This window comes from Erinaceus europaeus, chromosome 12 (genome assembly GCF_950295315.1).
Source record: "Erinaceus europaeus chromosome 12, mEriEur2.1, whole genome shotgun sequence".
Taxonomy (NCBI): Eukaryota; Metazoa; Chordata; class Mammalia; order Eulipotyphla; family Erinaceidae; genus Erinaceus; species Erinaceus europaeus.
The window spans coordinates 48,529,559-48,543,716 of NC_080173.1; the positions used below are offsets into that span (position 1 = coordinate 48,529,559).

At 39.9% G+C, this 14,158-nt stretch overlaps 2 protein-coding genes across 2 annotated transcripts in view; both read left to right on the forward strand.

Moving 5' to 3' along the window:
* LOC103120624 (keratin-associated protein 4-7) overlaps window positions 1-5,873 on the forward strand; it is a 54,884-nt gene extending 49,011 nt beyond the window's left edge. The window contains exon 2 of the mRNA XM_060203532.1: window positions 5,091-5,873. Coding sequence (XP_060059515.1) covers window positions 5,091-5,564 — 474 coding nt within the window. The 3' untranslated portion in view covers window positions 5,565-5,873. The remainder of the gene's footprint in view (window positions 1-5,090) is intronic.
* A 4,137-nt stretch (window positions 5,874-10,010) lies between these two features.
* On the forward strand, window positions 10,011-10,860 carry LOC132541938 (keratin-associated protein 4-12-like). Its single transcript, XM_060203533.1, has one exon. The coding sequence runs from the start codon at window positions 10,065-10,067 to the stop codon at window positions 10,527-10,529; it is 465 nt and encodes a 154-aa protein (XP_060059516.1). The 5' UTR covers window positions 10,011-10,064; the 3' UTR covers window positions 10,530-10,860.
* The last annotated feature ends 3,298 nt before the right edge of the window (window positions 10,861-14,158 follow it).

A 14,158-nucleotide genomic window follows, 5' to 3' on the forward strand; every position in this document is an offset into this window, starting at 1 on the left:
TCATAACAATCATTGCCTCTAAAGATGATTATTACTCAGAATTAACTGGGAAAACTGGCATAAAATAATTCTCCAGAGTGTTGAAATGTTTTGTTCATGGGTCTGTGTTGCATGTGTTATATATTTCTTAGAACTCATTGGATTGTAGATAGAAGATTTGCATATTTCACTTTATATAAATTTATTTAACAAAAATATCACAAATAAATATTCAACTATAATTGCTAATTTATATATGGAACTGTGTAGGCTATTGACTTTTCACACCTTCAAAATGCACTGAAATAGATTCAGGGATGATTAATAGATTGTGATAAACAAATATAGTATCATACTTAATTTGAAAGTCAAATGTTGGCTATATAGAATAGACTTATTTTAACTTTTCTATATATTCAATAATTTTTTTAAATTTTTATTTATAAAATGGAAACACTGACAAAACCATAGGATAAGAGGGGTACAATTCCACACTATTCCCACCACCAGAACTCCATATCCCATCCTTTCCCCAGATAGCTTTCTTATTCTTCATCCTTCTGGGGATATGGACCCAGAGACATTAAGGTCTGGCTTCTCTAATTTCTTCCCCGCTGAACATGGGCATTGGTAGGTCAATCCATACTCACAGCCTGTCTCTCTCATTCCTAGTGGGACAGAGCTCTGGGGAAATGGAGCACCAGGACACATTGGTAGGGTCATCTGCCCAGGGAAGTCCAGTTGACATCATGGTATCATCTGTAACCTGTTGGCTGAAAAAAGAGTTAACATATAAAGCCAAACACATTGTTTACTAATCATGAACATAAAAGATGGAATATTGCAGATGAAGATTTGGGGTCTCCATTTTGGAAATAACTAGTAGATCTATTTTAGTTATATTCCAAAGGGCCCATCACTTATTAGTTTTTCTCTGAACCTGACATCTGATATGCAGGTGGACTCAAGTTATTGTCTGAGGAGATAATGTCCTGGCTGGAAAAAGGGCTAGAAAGCTGGATCATGGAAGAGAGTAGCTCCCAAGTATGGAAAAGGTGTATAAATATTGCTGACTATAAACGCCATCTATTTGATCTGAGGCCCATATTTAGCATAGGCGCCTATGTAACCTCTGCATCCCTGTAGGTCTGAGTTCACATTCTGTGGTGATGAATAAGAACGTTCCAAGCTTCACCAGTTTCAGGACCCATCTTCCTCAGGTGATGGGTAGAGTATGTTATCCAATATCCCTTAGGAGGATGGAATATTCTCTTCCATTGCTGATCCACATTGAAGGCAAGATCTTATAGGGGCTCCCAAAGGAGCCCATTATGCTGTTCATGATGGAGATGACCAGTAACAATGGAAAGAGGGATTTATTTGAGGTCTAGACATCATGTCTGTGTGGGAATCTTTGGACTGCCCAACTGATGATGGGGTGGCCTGATAGTGACTAAAGAGTCATCATTAAAGTAGGTCAGTCTCTTGCCCTTATTCAGCTTTTGTAGTCCTTACTTTGATAAGGTTAGCTTTGGAATGAATTAGGAAAGTATAATAGGAAGTAAGTGAGGAGGGTATCTAGATCTAAGTAGAAACTATTTCATTAGGTGCTTTATGGTGTCTTTTAGGTCTTTCTACTTGCTTGCTTCATATATTGCCTCACTGAGTACTATTGTGCACTTTTGCTTTCAGTATATATTTTGCCCTAAATTACAGATACATGTGTACGTATGCCCTATCTCATGGGCCCTGGTCTATATCTAGGTCTTGGGACTTTGTTAGGAAGTGAACCAGCCAAAATGGAATTAAGGAATCCGATGAGAAAGGAAACGTCTCACCTGAGTGATGAGGCTGAAGGGTTGACATTCCACACCTGATGTCTCTAGACACAGTCTGAAGTGAAGCATGCTGAGGTTGTTTTGATTAGGTTGGGACCAGCAGATGCAGTATCAGTTAGCATGAATTGTAAAAGGCATGCAGAAAAGTGAGCCCCACCCTAGAGGTTCCAGGGCTGGGGGAAATATAGGCTTTACAGAGAATGAGGAAGGTTCCTGCTCTCTTAATGTTTAAGAAGGCAGTAGATATTTCTAAAATCAAATTATTTGGCAGTTGGGTTAACATTTAAAATCCCATTGTTAGGATTTGTTGTATCATAAACAACATTACCATAATTTATGTCCTTGAACATTATTTACATATAGCTATGTCTTATAAAGTAATGCTACTAGTTGCTTCTGTTCTCCCTGGTCTAAGCTTTTAGAAGAATCAACATTTCAAAGAACAAGTAATTATTGTAAATTATAAAATATTTTGAAAAAGGGTTAAAAAAAAAGAATAGAAAGTCAGAGCATCACTCTGGCACATGTGATGCTAGAGACCAAATTTAGGAACTCTGCTTGAGAGTCCAACTCCTTATCCATGGTGCCATCACTCCTACTCATCAAAGAGCCTCCCCCCTTTTTTTTTCTTCTCAGGGTACTTCTTAGCTCTTGCTTGTGGTAATGTTGGGGACTGAACCTAGGACCTTGGAGCCTTAGTCATGAAAAGTCTTTTGCATAACCACTGTGCTACGTCCTCAGTACCCCTTATCCTTATTAATAGAACTTTGTAGTTATATGTAACACAACATTGGCCCATTTTCTATTCAAACTTCATGCCAACTACAAAATGATATTCACATTACTGATTCCTTTTTAACTGAGGTAAATGATGGGTTATAAGATGATTTATGTCTTATTTATTTTAATTTTTCTTATTTGGTTTATAAGACTATATGTTTCAAATGTTAAGATATTAAAAACTTGTGCTTTATTTTTCTGCCAGAGAGGTGAACTGATACTAGAGACACATCTTTTTTCTTTTTTGATAGGGATACGTTTTACTTAAAATCTAAAATACCAAATACATTTCAGCATTGATAGGCACAAAATATGGTCACATACAGTTGTAGGGACATGTGTTTTACCATATTGGTCTTCATTTTCAAATATCCCAGGAAATGATATTCCTTTTTTTGTGGTACTGGCTACTTTAAACTTTTTTCAAAAACAAATCTTAGCATCAGTAAGTGAAGGCTCCTGTCACACGTATTAACTTCTTGAAGAATCTACAGTGGGTAATTCTAACTGCAGAGTAAATGCAGTGTTAGGTGGAGACTGACAGAAGCAGAATTATTTCCTCTTTTTTTTTTTCCTCCAGGGTTATCAGGTGCTGGCTGGGTGCCAGCACCTCTTGGTGGACAGTTTTTCTCCATGGTATTGGATAGGACACAGAGAAATTGAAAGAAGAGGGGAGATAGAGAGGGAGAGAGAAAGATAGACACCTGGATCTGCTTCACCACAAAGTGCTTGAACCCAGATCCTTGCATGGATGATTTTATTCATTCATTTATTTATTTTTGGAGAGCATTTTTTAAAAAGTTTATTTATAAAATGGAAATATTGACAAAACCGTAAGATAAAAAGGGCCCAACTCCCCTCAATTCCCACCACCAGAACTCTGTATCCCATACCCTCCCTTGATAGCTTTTTTATTCTTTAACCCACTGAGAGCATGGACCCAGGGTCATTATGGGGTTTCTGCACCCCATACAGGCACATCTTACTCCTCAAATTCTTCTTGCATCATTGAGAAAATATATTTTTAAAAACTTTATTTATTTACTAATGAGAAAAATAGGAGGAGAGAGAGAAGGAACCAGACATCACTCTGGCACATGTGCTGCCAGGGATCAAACTCAGGACCCTATGCTTAGGAGTCCAATGTTTTATCCACTGTGCCAACTCACAGACCACAAGAAATATTTTCAGTTAAGAGTTAGATGAAGAATAAAATCTTTCTCTTGCAGATATGTATAAACACAACACAAACACATTAACAGCAATGTAAACACTCAAAAGGAAAAGGGATGCAGCAGTTAACAAGAACCATGCAGATTAACTGCATGCTAGATTTTAGGATAGAGATTTATAAACAAGATTAGAAACATTCAAGGAAACCAAGTCCAGAGTGGTCTCCTTTCTCATTATTTAAAAAAGACCCACAATACTAATGTCTCTTACTGTGTTCCCACCCATTACCCAAATTAAGAAGATGGGATTCAGACAATACTCCTTGCCTACCTGCATGCTAGCTGTTGGGCTCAGTCAACATTAGTAAAGTCATGGGCCCCTTGGAATATACCTAAAATAGACTTTCTAGTTCCTTCTAACATAAAGACCCCCAACTTTCACTTTTAATACTTTTACCTTTATATTCCTGATTATTAAACAAATTGTTATGCTTTATATCTTAATGCTTTTCAGCCACCAAGTTGCAGATGCTACCGTGACTCCAACCTGACTTCCCTGGGCAGATGACCTCACCAATGTTCCCCTGAACCTCACCTCCTAAGAGCCCTACCAAACTAGGAAATTATAGAAACAGGCTGGGGTATGTATTGACCTGTCAGTGTCCATGTCCAGCAGAGAAGCAATTACAGAAGCCAGACCTCCCACGTTCTGCATCCCATAAAGATCTTTGGTCCATACTCTCAGAGGCATAAAAGAATAAGGAAACTTCCTATAGATGGGAGGGGATATGGAACTCTGGTGGTAGGAATTGTACCCCTCTTATCCCACCACTTTGTCAATCATTATTAAATCACTAACAAAATTATTTTTTTAATTATTTTTATAAAAAAGATGGAATTCCTTTCCCATCAGTCTTTGAAAGAAATGTACTACCAGAGACAGATGAGTCCAAATGTCATCCTGGTAGGATAAAGGAAGAGAAAGTAACACTCAAAGGACAAGTATGTACAAAAGCCCTTTGTGAAGAGAAATTATAGGAGTGTGGCTTAGAAGATGATAGCAGGTGTGAATCAGAAGGAAAAACAGATTAGAGGTATCACAATTGGAAAAGAAAATTTTGTTTCCAACAAGCTTGTCATTAAATGTTATACATTATTATGTAATCTGATAATTAACAATATTAAGTAAACAAAAACAAAACAGACACGTGACAGTGTTCCATGTTGGGCAGTATTTAAGAAGTGAGGGCATGAGAAGAAACTTACAATCACCAAAACCTCACTTACCTGAAAACCCATCCAGAATCTCTATTCTGACACTATGGTCAGCTCCTGTTGTGGCTCTGTCTGCTCTGAGCAGGGCTGCTGCCAGCCCAGCTGCTGCCAGGCAACCTGCTGCCAAACCACCTGCTGCAGAACCACCTGCTGCCGCCCCAGCTGCTGTGTGTCCAGCTGCTGCAGACCCCAGTGCTGTCAGTCAGTGTGCTGCCAGCCTTGCTGCCGCCCCTCCTGCTGCATCTCTAGCTGCTGTCGTCCCTCTGGCTGTGGCTCCAGCTGCTGCCAGCCCTGCTGCCACCCCTCCTGCTGCATCTCTAGCTGCTGTCGTCCCTCTGGCTGTGGCTCCAGTTGCTGTGGCTCCAGCTGCTGCCAGCCTTGCTGCCGGCCCTGCTGCCGGCCCTGCTGCTGCCTGCGCCCAGTGTGTGGCCAGGTCTCCTGCCACTCCACTTGCTACCGCCCCACCTGTGTCATTTCCACCTGCCCCCGTCCCATGTGCTGTGCCATCCCTTGCTGCTGAATCTTTGCCTGCTGTCTTTACCACACTGTGATATCTTCACAAGTCACATAAAATGTGCTGGAGTTGAAGACTGGCATGATAATGAACTCCAGCTACCAAATCTTCTGATTTAGGTTTCTCAAATGGCATTCATTTCTTCTAAAGATTGATATATGAGAACACATCTGTCAAAATAATTTTAACACAGATCAAATGCATCTATTTTTTTTACCAGGAAAATATTCATCCTAAGTATATTTAGGGTATACTTTTAATGAATCCATGTAACATTATTTTCATATGCCCTTAATAAACAACTGTCTTTCTTGACATTGATTTCTTGGTTCATAATTATTTAATGTGTGTGTACATATTGTTGTATGTTTGTTTTCAATTATTTCATAATAAGGATGATCTTGTTTGAAATTCAGGAAAGTATTTCAGGAGCAGTCAGTTGTGTGGAATTGAGACTTCACACATTACTGATTGTATGACACATTCCCCTCAAGCCTCACCTTTCTTTTCTGTGAAATAGGTGTAACACATTCTGCGTTTTGAAATTTACCACAGTGTAGGGGCATATTAGGTAAGATCTCTACAACTATCATGTTTATTGTTTTGCTATTGAAAAACTATATGGGGCTAAAATAATATCTCAGCACATGTTCTTTATTATACAACAACTAAGTTAGTTTGTACTATATTTTTCACTGTCTTTTTTCATTTACAATTAAGTTTTGGTATCTGTATCAGTGGATCTTTTAATAACTCCAATGTGCTGACCATGAATTTATCTAAACTTCTCTGGATTCCATTTTTATCTATTTTTAATTTTTAAAAATTTATTTTGGGGGATTAATGGTTTATAGTCAACAGTAAAATATAATAGTTTGTACATATATAACATTTCCCAGTTTTCCACATAACAATTCACCCCCCAATAGGTCCTCCTTTGCCATCATGTTTCAGGACCTGAAATCCCCTACCCCACCCCAGTGTCTTTTACTTTGGTATAATACTCCAACTCCATGGATTCTATTTTCACTTGAACTATGTTCAATTATAATTTATTTATGTTGCTGTAGGGGGGAGATGGCTCAGTGTTAGAGCACACGCCTTATATACTTGTGGTAAGCTTGACCCTGGGCATCACATAACAATAAAGACAGAAGCCAAAGAGAACAGTATAAAATGCAGACTAGTGCTTCATCTGCCATGTACATAAGAGTTTCACAACAAGTGCAACAAGCCCAACAAGACTTGCCATTATGAACTGTTCCAGTCCTTCTGCCTGTGCCACCATCATTGTCCTACCAAGGGCAGTGTGCCTTTTCCTGGCAGGGACCCAGTATACACTCACTGTATTATAGTACAGATATCTGGGTTCCCCAAATTTTCCCATTAGCTATTGGAATGGACTTGAACTTGAAAACCATGAAGAGTAAATTAATACTATATAATGGTGGTTGTGTTCCCAATGCATAAAAATTACCAATGGATTTGAAAGGCAAGCTCACAAGTAGATGCAAATACCCAAGTTATGTGAATTCAGTATTTGGAAAAGTGATATTTTATTATTTATCATTTTATTTGTGGTTAATAGTAGGTTACAGGGATGTGAGGTTACAGTGTATAATTCCATACTACACCCTCCCAACTCCCAGAGATAACCACCATAGTTGGAAATAGTTTGCTTGCTTCTTTTTTTTTTTTTTCCAAGTCTAGATTCCACCTATAGAGTGAGACCATCTGGTAGTTGTCCTTCACCTCTTTACTTATTTTGCTAAGCATAATGACCTCAAGTTCTATCCATTTTGTTCCAAGGGACACAACATCATTTCTTTCTTTCTTTCTCTCTTCCTCTCTTTCTTTCTTTCTTTCTTTCTTTCTTTTTTTGCAGAGTAGTATTTGATGGAATATATCCCATAACTTCTTTAGCCAGTCATCTACTGATGTACATTTAGGCTGCTTCCACTTTATGGCTATTGTAAATGATGCATCTCTGAACATAGGGGTGCACATAGTCCTTCAAATTAGTGTTTGAGTGTCCTTTAGACAAATGCCTAAGAGTGGTGTTTCTGGATCATAAGGTAATTCCATTATTTGTTTAAGGAATTCCTCCAAAGGGACTATACCAGTTTGCATTTCCACCAGCAAAAGGTGATATTTTAAATTAGCAGAGAAAAAGATATATTGCTTTAAAAAAATGACATTGTAATTTGCTATGTCAGATTTTAGACTTTTAAGTTTTGTTTCCGGGGTTTCACATCTGCATGATTCATTCTATTATTCCCTGCAGGCATTTTATTTATTTAATAGAGTTTTATTAGTTATTTAATAATTATTTTAACAATTATAAGATAACAGGGATATAATACCATACCTTTCCCATCACCTGAGTTCTGTGTCCCCATTCCTCTCATTGGAAACTGCATTAATTCTCCCAAAATCACAGATATGAGTTGAGTATTATTTCTATAACTATCTATCTATATTTATATATTTTTTTCTTTTTTCTATGGTTATGCTTTTCTAAGTCACATCTACTATTTATGAGTGCCACCCCCTTTAACCTATTGTCTCTCTGGGTACTGATGAAATTGAAGTTCAGAGCCCCCTAACATTTACCCCTCTATGAGTATGGACCAAAATTCTTGATGGGGGGGACGTAGAAAGTGGAATGTCTAGCTTCTGTAATTGCTTCTCCACTGGACATGGGCATTGGCAAGTCAAGCCATACCCCCAGTCTGGTTCTATCTTTTCCTCATGAGGTGGGTTTCTGGAAAGGTAAGGTTTCAGGACACATTGGTGAGGTCATATGCCCAGGGAGTATAGGATGAAATCATCATAGCATCTGTAACTTGGAGGCTGAAGGGCAGTCAGATATAAAGCAGAACAAAATGTTTAGTCAACAGGAATCATAAAGTAGGAATAGAGCACATGAGAATAGGGACTTGGCATGAACAAAAGCTAAGAAGGCTGTTTTAGGTGTGTTCCTAGGGGCCCATGACTGGTAATTTTTGCTAGATCTTGATAGCTAATTTACAGGTGGAATAAAAGTATTGTCTGGGAAGATGGTTTCAGTGATGAGAATAGGACTAGAAAGCTGGGTCAGGGCAGAGAATAGCTCCCAAACTTAAAGAAAATATATAAATACAATTAACTATTTACAATATTGATCTGACCTAGGGCATGTATCTATTATACTTGGCACAGGAACTTGTACAATCTCTGAGTCCCTGTCAGTATGTGTTCACAGTCTATGATCACAGCTGGGAACACTCTAGGCTTCATTCATTTCAGGACCAGTCTTCCCTGAGTGGCAGAGTAGAATGATCCAGTTTCCCTTTCGAGAGGGGTATTCCTTACCACTAGTAGTTCATAGTGAAGGCTGGGTCCTGAGGAAACCCACAAGAAGGCTTATGATGACTTCCTGATGGAAGTGACCAGTGATGGTGGAGAGAGGTATCTATTAGAGGTGGAGGACCACTGAATCTATGGGGGGAATCCAAGAGTTACCTGACTAGGGCACCAGGTGACCAAGAAGGGCATCATTAAGTGAGCCAGTGTAGACCTTTCTTATTTTATTTTATTTTCATTGTGGACCAATGAGAATCCTTTCAGGGTGGTTCCAAATGCCATGTAGGATTTTTTAAAAAATGAATTATTGGTAACAGTTTTAAATTGAGCACAGGGATCGGGCCAGGCAGTAGCGCAGTGGGCTAAGCTTACGTGGCGCAAAGCTCAAGGACCAGCGTAAGAATCCCGGTTCAAGCCCCCGGCTCCCCATCTGCAGGGGAGTCGCTTTATAGGCGGTGAAGCAAGTCTGCAGGTGTCTATCTTTCTCTCCCCCTCTCTGTCTTCCCCTGCTCTCTCCATTTCTCTCTGTCCTAGCCAACAATGACAACATCATCAACAACAACAATAAATACAACAATAAAACAACAAGGGCAACAAAAAGGAATAAATTTAAAAACTGAGCACAGGGATCAACACTTAGCATATACTTTGGTACAGCCAGAAAATCCACCATCTAATGACTGAGTATTCATAACTCACAAATAGGGCCTGTCTTCCTCATGGCTCATAGATAACTCATAAAGACAAACTTTCTTCTTCCTATTCCCTAATGTAACTATGCTTCTTATTGTACATCAAAAGAACATTTGGCATCATAACAGCAATTTTTCCAAACAATATGCTGAGCAATACACAGGCAGGTTAAAAACAAGTGAGTGGATCCATGTGATGGGTTATTTTGAAAAACAAGGAAATAGAAAGACCAGATGGGACAAATCTTAACACACCAAAACAAGAAAATCTCAATTTTCTACATCTTAAAATATTTAACCAAAAAAATATGATGACCTAATTTAATGACTATGGAAATGAAGTGGGAAATTATCTAGAATATGAGCAAAACAACTCCAACAGAGTATAAAAGGGAAGGTGTAGCAGAAGGACTTTCAAACTCTTTTGACCCACTCACTTACAAGTATCAGAACCTCCAATCTTAACATCATGGTCAACTCCTGTTGTGGCTCTGTCTGTTCTGAGCAGGGCTGCTGCCAGCCCAGCTGCTGCCAAACCACCTGCTACAGAACCACCTGCTGCCGCCCCAGCTGCTGTGTGTCCAGCTGCTGCAGACCCCAGTGCTGTCAGTCAGTGTGCTGCCAGCCTTGCTGCCGCCCCTCCTGCTGCATCTCTAGCTGCTGTCGTCCCTCTGGCTGTGGCTCCAGCTGCTGCCAGCCCTGCTGCCGCCCCTCCTGCTGCATCTCTAGCTGCTGTCGTCCCTCTGGCTGTGGCTCCAGCTGCTGTGGCTCCAGCTGCTGCCAGCCTTGCTGCCGGCCCTGCTGCCGGCCCTGCTGCTGCCTGCGCCCAGTGTGTGGCCAGGTCTCCTGCCACTCCACTTGCTACCGCCCCACCTGTGTCATTTCCACCTGCCCCCGTCCCATGTGCTGTGCCATCCCTTGCTCTTGCTACTGAGCTCCCTGCCCTGTGACCACCATGCCATTTTACCTCTGTCTTCACAGAAATAGATCATCCTTTTTTTTTTTTTACTGACCATTAGGATACATGAAATAGGGTTAATGTCAATCAACTGAATTAAGTTCCATGATTACAATGATGCACTAAGTCATAGTCTAAAGAAGATGGATATTATCTGAAGCAGACAAAGAAATAGATTTTGCCCTTCAGTGTGATAACTGATGAGGTCATTCTCTTACCTTCCTTTTTCAAGAATTTCCTTTAACCTGATATAGTTCTACACCAAAATAAAGTTACCTTTTCTGCATTAAAAATCGTTTTAATTGTCTTTCCCTTAAGCTTTTTCATTGGTTTATAGTGCATTTGACTTATCCCATACAGGACAAAAACATGGTCTTGTCACTTCTCAGTGAAAGTCAGGTTCTGTTATTCACTTATATCATTCAAAAATCAAGTAACACTATGAATCTGTTCCAGAAAAAGAAAGACTACAACAAAAAGGTCAAACTGAAGCTTGACAGACAGACTCCACATGTATAAAATATCCAAAAGTGGAATCACACAACATGTGCTTCATGCATCTCATTAGCTACCAAGTCTGTCCAGTGTGCACTTCAGCACAGTCCACAGTCGGAAAATGCATACTCAGACCTCCACGTGCTGAGACGCAGCAAATCAGTTCCTTCTTGATTCTACCCCAGTTTACAAAGAGACTTTATCCATGTCTCATCTTTGTTTCTTTTAAAAGAAAAATGTTCAGCCACATTCAGTAATTGAACAAATAGGTGAACTAGATGGATTAATCATCTGCAGTTTAGACTTTGCATTTGTTAGGTGTTGTGGCAGGCTGTAGACTGTATGACCTTGGGGAGGTCCTCTCTGCTATTTCTGTACATTAACGGGAATATGGTATTTTCACTGAAAAGTAAGGCTACTTTTTTTTTTATTTAAGAAAGTATTAATTAACAAAACCATAGGGTAGGAGGGGTACAATTCCACACAATTCCCACCACCCAATCTCCATATCCCACCCCCTCCCTTGATAGCCGGCCCTGAAAGAGGTACTAAAAGACCTCTTATAAACAAGAACATCACTATAATACTTGCAATATATCAGAGCAAACAATTTTTTTTAGAACAATGGCACTACAATACATTAAATCCATAATATCAATAAATGTCAATGGCTTAAACTCACCCATCAAAAGGCACAGGGTGGGGGGATGGATCAGAAAACATAACCCAACCATATGCTGCTTGCAAGAATCCCATCTGTCACAACAAGATAAACACAGACTTAAAGTGAAAGGATGGAAAACTATCATACAGGCTAACGGACCACAAAAAAGGGCAGGAACAGCCATTCTCATCTCAGACACGATAGATTTTAAATTAAATAAAGTGATAAAAGATAGGCAAGGACATTACATAATGAAAAAATATTTATTGAACATATTATATAGAGGGTACTGTTAAAGGGACTGAGGTAATAATGGAGACCAACACACAGAGAACTATCTGCAGTAATGGAGAAGATAGAGTAGATATTCCTGTGAAATTTCTTAATAAAATCAGTTTGATGTGTTTACCCTTAACTATTTTTCTAAACAGTTGTCCACAAATGTTTGTATGCATTATTTTTATATGCTTTATATAGTAATGACAACAAATTAAATAATTAAGGTTAAGAGACATTTTATTTGTGTCACATGGTAGTGTATCAGGTTGAGTGCTGCACACATGCATAATGAATCCGGGTTCAAGCCTTCAGTCCCCATCTAAGGGAGGAAGCTTCATGAGTGGTGAAACAGAACTGCAGCTCTATCTCTCTATCTATTGCTCCTCCTCTTGTGGGTGGTCCTAGGCTCTCAGCCTCCCTGGCCACTGGCAGCAGAGAAGAGGGCAGCCCCTGGGGGTCCTGGAGACCCTAGTGATGAGGGAGAGTGAGTGGAGAGGAATAAATCACAACTTCCTCCTCTGGGAGAAGCTTCAGAGAGACAACTCGTTTATTGGGGGTATAAGCAAGCAGATATACCCAAGGGTTAGGAAAATGTTAAGGTCATCATTAAGCCACACACACAGTGCAGGGTTAAGTTTTGACCTATCAGGTGTTTGTTCATTACTGGGAAGTTACCATAAAAGGTCTGGTCATGAGTTCACCATTCAAAGGTAGGCTTCTCTCTAAAGGTAGGCTTCTCTCTAAAGGTGAATCAACGAGCAACTCAGGGCATGGGGGAAAGGGGCAGTTAACCAAGACCAGGATATTTGCAGTGGGTTTCAGTTGGCCATACAAAATGATTCTTTTTTTATTTAGTTTTTTATTTTTATTTGTTAAAAGGAAACATTGACTAAACTATAGGATAAGAGGGGTACAACTCTACACAATTCCCACCACCAGAACTCTGTATCTCATCCCCTCCCCTGATAGCTTTCCTATTCTTTAACCTTCGGGGAGTATGGATCCAAGGTCATTGTGGGATGCAGAAGGTGGAAAGTCTGGCTTCTGTAATTGCTTCCTTGCTGAACATGAGCATTGACAGGTCAATCTATACTCCCAGCCTGTCTCTCTTTCCCTAGTGGGGAAGGGCTCTGGGGAACAGGAGCTCCAGGACATATTGGTGGGGTTGTCTGTCCAGGGAAGTCTGGTTGCATCATCCTAGCATCTGGAACCTAGTGGTTGAAAGGAGAGCTAACAAAGAAAGACAAACAAATTGTTGACCAATCATGGACCTAAAGGCTGGAATAGGGCAGATGAAGAGTTGGGGGGCCCACCATTTTGTAGATAGCTTGTAGGCATATTTTAGTTATATTCCAAAGGGCCTGTGGCTATACTAGTTTTTTTTTCTTCTTCTTTTCCTCTGAGCCTGAAATCTGATATGCAGGTGGTTCCACGTTATTGTCTGGGGAGATGATGTCATGGCTGTAAAAAGGACCAGAAAGCTGGATCAGGGAAGAGAGTAGCTCCCAAATATGAGAAAGGGATATAAATATTTTTTACTGTAAATCCCACTGATTTGATGTGATCTGGTGCCTATATGCAGCTTAGGAGCCTATGTGACTTCTGCATCCCTCTAGATCTGAGCTCACTTTCTGTGGTCATGGGTAGAAGCATTCCAAGCTGCCCCAATATTGACCCATCTTCCTCACGTGTAGCATAGAATATGTTGTCCATCCTCCCTTCGGAGGATGGAACATTCACTATCACTGTTCACTATCGTTGTTGATCCAAGTTGAGGGCAAGGTCCTAAAGGGGCCCACAAAGAGGTCTATTACATACACACTAATTCATGGCCTTTGTTCAAAGGGAATGAGGAAGCATGTGCTGGAAGGTTCCCAGTCTGCAAAAGCCCATCTACCATAAGGTCATGAGGTCAGGCGAGGACCTGCCTACCACCTCTCCTGAGGAGGAGAGAGCTCCGGGTTAACTCTCTCAGACACTCATGGAAATAATAGCTTGGACTTCCCAGACAGTGGGCCCTTTCCCACATCCTCTATCTCTTCCCTTCCTTTCAATTTCTTTCTTTATTTATCAAACATAAAACTATTCTAAAAGTGGGTTATTCTATATCAAAAATATCAAAATATAAGATTATGAGAGAAAATAGCAAAGATATGAAACATATCTT

What these genes read in the sequence shown, in the direction of transcription:
- LOC132541938 (XM_060203533.1), top strand. Translation starts at nt 10,065, where the DNA reads ATGGTCAACTCCTGTTGTGGCTCTGTCTGTTCTGAGCAGGGCTGCTGC.